The 8,029-nt window shown below is 27.2% G+C and overlaps 1 protein-coding gene across 1 annotated transcript; it reads left to right on the top strand.

The window, feature by feature from the left end:
- Positions 1–2,422: 2,422 nt before the first annotated feature.
- Positions 2,423–7,709, top strand: LOC136079670 (uncharacterized). Its single transcript, XM_065795837.1, has 4 exons — positions 2,423–5,187; positions 6,213–6,510; positions 6,877–6,960; positions 7,495–7,709. Exon 1 carries the CDS (start codon positions 2,674–2,676, stop codon positions 4,597–4,599), a length of 1,926 nt encoding a protein of 641 aa, XP_065651909.1. The 5' UTR covers positions 2,423–2,673; the 3' UTR covers positions 4,600–5,187; positions 6,213–6,510; positions 6,877–6,960; positions 7,495–7,709.
- The last annotated feature ends 320 nt before the right edge of the window (positions 7,710–8,029 follow it).

The raw sequence follows: 8,029 nt of genomic DNA, 5'->3' as shown, positions 1-8,029 counted from the left end.
ATAACTTCCTATATTGTTTTTGAATATGCTTTCGCAAGCCACTAGTCTTTGCTTGCTTTGTTGCAAGCTTATTTCCACAAAAGCAGATTCTCCTGGAAATGTATAATACAGTTTAATAACAAATAAAAAGGTTTTATTTTTTTATTATAATTTTATTTTATTTTTAATTTAAGCAACAAAGAGCCGGGACGCTTCGAACTCACTTGGGGCCTGGAGCAAAATTAAATTTTGAGGGCATTTACTGTAAATTTTACATCTAAAAAATGTCAAAGGAGTTAAATAATTTCAGAAATATTATTTCCAAAAAAAGACCCTTTTATAAGCGTGAATTTTTTTTTTTGACTTACAATTAGTTAGTAAGTATATTTATATGAAACAAAAAAAATTCAGTGTGGGCAGACATACAACCTGGCGGTCAATTTAGCACACTGTTCTTTGCGCGTTCTCCCTAAAAATCAGTCGATTTATGAATTGAATCGATGTATACAAAAATGTTTTAAGTCATAAAAGCTATTTTTCGGGGAACGAGAAAAAATTTATTAAATCCAAAATTATTACTTTGATAAATTCAAAAAAAAAGCCATAAAGAGTGAAGATTAATTTTCTTTAATAACGAAAGTATATTTATGTTTTATTGTTTAAAACTAAAGTTTAATTGTTGAATGTTGAACACAGAATAAAAGACCAGGCGAGAAAAACTATACTATGAAAAATTTGATATAAGTAACGATACTAGATGAGAAATTAAAATATGGAAGCGATACCAACCAATTATATAAATTAAAATAATTGTAATAACTGTTACAAAATCAGTTCCCTTTCAACAATCATTTAATAATATTCGTTTAGAATAATCATTAACGATTGCATCTCAAGCAATACCCTTTGGAGAATTTTATAAAAAACTCTCTTTAATGGTTGCAATACTACTTCCTTAGAGATAAATTCCACACAGAAAATTTTCGCCTGACTGAAATAAAAAATTAATAGAATTGGAATAACGATATGAGAAACGTTTTTCTCTCTAACTAATTTTGGTAAGTCGTGTATTTTATTTCGAGGAGCTTTTCTTTAGAAAAAAATAGTTTTGAAAAATTTTAATATTTCGCATGAATGGAATTATCTTTTATACAAGAATAAACTAAAAGAAGTTATTTTATCTTTTCAAGACATTTTTGTATATTTTTAAATTCTTCTGAAAATGAATATGAAGCTTATTACATAAGGTAATATATAATAGTATATCTGATCCACATCTTATTGTATCTTAGTGTTTAAGAAAACAGTATTTTTATAAAATATTTTTTGAATTTATATATAAAAGTATCAAGAATTTCTTTATACCAATTTTATTTATATATTCTTACGAAGTTTATGTTCTCGCTAATTATTACTACGACGTTGTTTTGTTTTTATATTTTATATTCATGTTAATTTAATGTACTTATTATGGTTATATTCACGAGCGATGATAAAACCTGAAGGTCTTTTGCGAGTCTCTGCGTTTTGGTTTTTTGTTTTTATTTTTACACCTATATATTTTGGTGTAATTTTTTATTGTATAACAATTTTTATCTTAATTATCTTATTGTATAAATTTAATGAATATTTAAAGAAAAAAAAATTCAGGTCATTGTGTAAGGGGGGTAGCCCGACCAAAAAAATAAATAAAAAAGGTTTGCGTTTTTTCAAAATAAAACTGTTTTTTCAAAAAAAAACGTTTTTTCAAAATAGGACTTTTTCAAAATAAAACTGTTTCATTTGATCGTTTAGAATGATTTTAGAAAATTTATAAGATAGTTAGTAATAACAAATATATATAAATATATTTGTTATTACTAACAAGTATATAAAAATTTAAATGTAGGGGAACCTGTTGTACCTTTGACCACGTTGTACCTTTGGTCACTCTACTCTGTTGGCTTACTATTATTATTTAAAAAAAACGGGAAGTGTCATTTGAAATAGTAGTCCATGACAACTCTTCTTATCGTAAAACATTATACTTGGGATGGATGGTATTGATCCACAAGCAATTATAAGTTTTGCCTCTTAAAAAGTAAATATTTGTGTTAATCTTATTCTGATTTTAAAACTGTGATAAATTGTTGTTTGATTCATCTACGACATTATAAACATTACCCAACAACTTTTTTTTGTTATAGAAAATTTTGGATGATTATGTCTGACCGTAAATGGGGATTAAGACAATAACTGTTAAAGAAACCCATCTCGTGTACCTTTGACCAGTCAAGGACGTTGTACCTTTGACCAATAAAAACTGCTTCCTCGGTAATTTGCGGACTTTAAGAGGGCAAGATTGTAAAATTTATAATCTACGTCGTCTACGGCGTACGGCGTCGTCGTCTAGGCGTCGTCGGCGTACGTCGTCTACGTACGTCTACGGCGTCGTCTGTGCTTTATTGCTTTTTAATGCAAAATTGTTTCTAGTATTATGATGATGAAATAATTCCATTGAATTTTAATGCAATTCACTATTTATTCTTGAACCACTACTACACTTAGAATAATCAATTTTGTTAATTTAGTTAGTTGGACAACTGAAGCAATATTATTGTCAAGTTCATTTTATTACCTAGTTTCTGCTCAGCTATAGGGAATTAAATGTATCGAAATAGTTAATTAATTTTGTTAATATATTTTAGTTTTAAAATGCCAAGGAGCAAGATTGGTGTTTTTCGCAAAAAGATTTCCGAAATGGATATGCTAAATGCAGTGAATTTTGTGCTTCAACAAAAAATGAGTTTAAGTGAAGCTGCAAGACATTGCAACATTAAAAAGTCAACTTTAATATATCAGTTGAAGCAGTTTAAAAAATCTGGTAGTTGCGAATATTTATATTTACATACCAAACCAAAAAAAGTATTCTCAACTGAAGAAGAATTAATTTTGGTAAACTACTTGGCAGATGCAGCAAATATGCATTATGGACTTACATTAAAGCAGATAAGATCCTTTGCATATGAGTATGCTTTAGCAAATCATAAAAAAATTGAAACTTCATGGATGAAAAATAAATGTGCAGGTGAACAATGGCTGCGAGATTTTCGCAAAAGATATAATAACAAGCTATCTCTACGTAAACCACAACCTACAAGTCTTGGTAGATCTTCTGCATTCAATAGAGAAACTGTAAGAATTGTATATAAAAATTACAAAAATGTTTTAGAACGTTATCATTTTGACCCATCAAATATTTGGAACTGTGATGAAACAGGAATTACCACAGTCCACGTACCACCAAAAATTCTAGCTCCAAAAGGTAAAAAACAAATAGGGAGCATAACTAGTGCTGAACGAGGCAACAATGTAACAATGATTGCAGCCATTAATGCTACTGGAAATAGCATCTCACCATTACTTGTATTTCCACATGCTAAATTCAAAGACTACATGTTAAATAATTGTCCTCCTGGAAGTGTAGGAGCAGCTAATAAGTCTGGATGGTCAAATGAAGTCATTTTTGTGCAATTTCTTGAACATTTTATTAGTAATGTGCGACCGTCAATTAAAAAACCTGTTCTTTTATTAATAGATAATCATGAGAGTCATGTAAACATTTCTGTTATTGAGTTAGCAAAAAAATCAGGCATAGTTTTAATGACATTTCATCCTCACACAACCCATAAAATGCAACCTCTTGATCGTGGTGTTTTTGGACCATTTAAAACTTTTTATAACAATGCCATGAATAACTGGATGATATCACCAGGCAATGCTGGTAAACCAGTCACAATTTATGATATATCTTACCTTGTTGGTCAAGCTTATCTTCATGCTTTTGTACCAAATAATATTATAAACAGTTTTAAATGTACTGGATTTTATCCATTTAATGAAAATATTTTTACTGATATTGACTTTTTAGCTGCAAATGTTACTGATAGGCCAATAGTGAATACTGAAGCTTGCCTTTCTAATGAGATTATTGATGTTAAAACTGCTCCATCCAGTGTACCATCAACGTCATCTATTGTTTTAGGGGAAATCCCTACTGTGAGTTTACCATCAAGATCAATTGTTTCACCTGAGATAATACGACCTCATCCTAAAGCCAAATTAAGAAAAACAAATACTTCAAAAAGACGTAATAGAAAATCATGTATTTTAACTGATACCCCTGAATTTAAAGTTATTCTAGATTCAAAATCTAATAACCAACAATTTAAAAAGACCTCTTCAAGCAAAAGAAAAAAAATGGCAAAGCAGATTATTTTTAGTCAGTCTGACATATGTTTAAATGATGAAAGCTCTAATGAAATTGATTTTGGAGTAAATATACTTGATAATGAAAGTGAAATTGTTTCTGGAGATTTTTTAATTGTCAAGTTGGCTGGAAAGAAATGCTCTAGATTTTATGTAGCAGAAGTTTTAGAAGTTGTTGGTATAGTTTACAAAATTAAGTATCTTAAGAAATCAGGAGACTTTTGTAACAAGTTTATAAGAGAAGATGACAATCTTTATGATTTGGAACTTAAGGATATTATTATGAAACTTCCACCACCAAGTATTGGTCATGGTTCATCTAAGCGTCAGTATCTTATGTTTGATGTTGATCTGACTATTTGCAATAGTTAATATATTTTACTCTTTTATCATTGTATTTTTTGTTGTCATCATTAAGATATTTTCTATAAAAAGCATTATGATCATATGTAAATGAATATAGACCGCCAGCTAACATAAGTTATAAAAATATATTTTTGCTCTTTTCTTATTAGTCTTTGCCAGATTGTAAGGATTGATTTTTCTAGTTTTTTTTTAGACAATTAGGATTGATTACAAAATAATTACCCAGCTAGCACACATACATTGGGCCAACGTCGGCAAAACGTCGGAAGCGTTGGTTTATTTTATCACTCAAGTCATAACGTCGAACCAAAGTCGGGCCAACGTCGGAATACGACTGAATTTTTGCTTTTTTGAATACGTTCAGTGTGTTACAGGTTTTAGTGCTGAAAAAAATTTTGGCCGTTCTTAAAAAAATCCCGTTTAATGTTAGCTGTGGTTTATGCAAAGAAGTTGTAAAGAAATTATTTTAAAACAAACAGTTTGAATCACGAGAAGAAGTGGTATTAAAAGAATCAAAAAAGATTGAATCACGCGAAGAAGTGGTTGTGAAAAAAAATCCCCTTTGTTAGAATCCAGTTGGCTAAAGAGATACAGGTATTTATTTTCATTTTTGTGTTTATTTAACTTTATACTAGTAGTTTACTAGTTATGTAGCTACATAATTTGTAAATAAACTTGTCTATTTTACATTAAAGATAGTAGAATTTTTAATTTTATATCGAGAACTTGAGTACCCCATTTATTATCATGGCCTGAACGAAGTTTGTGCTGCTTCACCGAATTCTCCTCAGAGCAGCACTGATTGCAGGAGAATCTACAAAATTGTGCTATAACATTTCTATTAGGCTACCATATCATGCATCAAGACTACATTTTATGCTCTTAGATTTTTATTTTATTTAAAAGATATGTTTCTTAATTAAAATTGAATTGATAAATCAATATTTGGACTAATCAATATTGATAGTAAATTTCTTAATGTTCTTAAAAAACTTTAAGTAATTTACTGTTTTTATATATTTATAATAGGATGTAAAATTGGTAAAAGATGTAAAATGCTAGAATGTTATAATAATAATAATAATGATAATAATAATAAACTTTTTTTTTGCTGTGCACATACAATGTGGTGAATCTAACATACAATGTAGATGTTAAACTTTGACAGCATTTGGAAAAGTGCTTATTTTTTATTTTTCATTTTTTCATTATTTTTTTAATTTTCTTTTGTTTGTTTTTGAAACAATCAAACTTGTTTTTGAAGACATTCACATTATTAGAGTTGATTATCTCTCCTGTTTAATTATTCCAATTGTTAACTGTTCTGTTTGTGAAGAAGTTAAATCTTGTGGTAGTGAATTTATGTGTGAATTGCTTTTGCATTTTCTGAGTATGACCTCTTGTTATTGCATATTTAATTATTTTAGGAGGATCATTCCATTTAACTTTATCCATATTTTTACTTATTTTATAAAATTAAATCAAATCACCTCTTGCTCTTCTAATTTTTAAAGTAGTCAAGTTAAATCTTTTTAAAATCTTGTTTTTTTGTATTAACAATGATTAATAATATTATGCTACTAATATTATACATTATAATTTAACTGATAATTGTTTAGATGGCTGCTTCATATGCAACAAACAGAAGAAGAGTGAGAGAGCAAGTTGATAAAGATATGGAAGAAATTTATGGTGAAAGTTATTATCAGAAAAGTAATGTGTCTACCTGTAGCATTTCTAATGATTGTGAAAATGTTTATTATGATGACAATGCATATGAGGTTGATATTGACAATGATGAAGATAATTTTCCTTTTCAAATTCCTAATAATCAATATGACGATGATCAGGATAAACGCTATTTCACATCAGACTCAGAAAATGAAAGTGATCTGGATAGCAATACTGATGAAAAAGGTATTACCACATCTTATAGTATGTTTCTTTCGTATGTTTTGATTTTTCATTGTTTCATTCTTATTTACTAACACGTGTCATTATTTACTGAATGAAACTTTAGTTTAATTTTTTTTTCAATTATGTCTAGTGAAGCATTTGTTTTGTAATTCGTCATTTGTTACCATATCCCTCTTTAACAGCTGTTAAAAAGGGATATGGTAATGTATTTTATATGCATTTGCAGCATTTTAATGGTGATTGGAATTCATATATTATTTGTATAAGAGAATTTTGAAGCATATTACTTCTAGTTTTTGCAGTAAAATACTGATACTATTTTAATAATTTTCAATAATTTTAATATTTCAATAATTTCTTGTTTAGATGTGGTATTAAAAAATGAAAGCGAAATATCAACAAATGTAGTAATTATTGAAAAAAAAAATTTTTTTCGCCATGTTAATGCAGGTAATATATCCAAAAAAAAATTTGTTTTTATTTATGGACATTTTATTTGTATATTGTGCTTATATTTAACATGTGTTTGTTATTATTTATTTTATTACTTAAATATAGATTTTATATTCGATGTGTGTGTGTGTGTGTTTATATTTATATATATATATATATATATATATATATATATATATATATATATATATATATATATATATATATATATATATATATATATATATATATATATATTATATATATTTATATATATATATATACATATATATATATGTATATATATATATATATATATATATATGTATATATATATATATATATATGTATATATATATATATATATATATATATATATATATATATATATATATATATATATATATATATATACATACATACATACATACTGCCCCTCCAGATTTCTGAACAGTCTTTATTGACAAAACTTTGTGTAAAAAAATAGAAACTGATAAGTGTTTGCTAATAATATATATAAACACAAAAATATATGAATACCTATAATTTTAGCAGTAGTTATGGCAATGCCTAAAGCTCATCAAACGAAAGATGCAAATTCAAAGATTTCTACCAAATTGTATAACCAGGAGCATTCCAACGTTGTTGTTAGTCTCAAGTGAAGTAAAGATGCAAGATTCGTAAGGATGCTTAGCAGTCAAGAAGAACATTTTGTTTGAACATTTGTACAAATATTATGATATAATTATATTGTTTATTACAACAAACATTGATTTTCTCGAAGTAATTGTTTAATTTAAGTTGGTTCATTAATCAATTTTTATTTTCGTTCATCAGCGTCAAATTTTATTCAAACTTATTTGGACGTTACATTTTATTCAACATTACAAAGAAATAGTTGTGCTTTATTTAAAGAAATAGTTACCCTTTAGTTGAAAAAAGTTACACTTTAATCAAATAAATAGTTTTAATTTGATTGCAAAAGCTTTTTTTTGATGGAAAAGATGAGCACACCTTTTGAATCAAATTTTTGCAAACAAGTAAAACTAATATTATTTGAATTATACGTTGGACCAACGTCAGAATG

Source organism: Hydra vulgaris, chromosome 04 (genome assembly GCF_038396675.1).
Source record: "Hydra vulgaris chromosome 04, alternate assembly HydraT2T_AEP".
Lineage (NCBI taxonomy): Eukaryota > Metazoa > Cnidaria > Hydrozoa > Anthoathecata > Hydridae > Hydra > Hydra vulgaris.
The sequence above is the reverse complement of the archived record's forward strand: the minus strand, read 5'-3'. Positions and strand labels throughout refer to the sequence as shown.

Excerpts from the sequence above, each read along its gene's own strand:
- LOC136079670 (XM_065795837.1), top strand. The coding sequence starts at position 2,674 with ATGCCAAGGAGCAAGATTGGTGTTTTTCGCAAAAAGATTTCCGAAATG.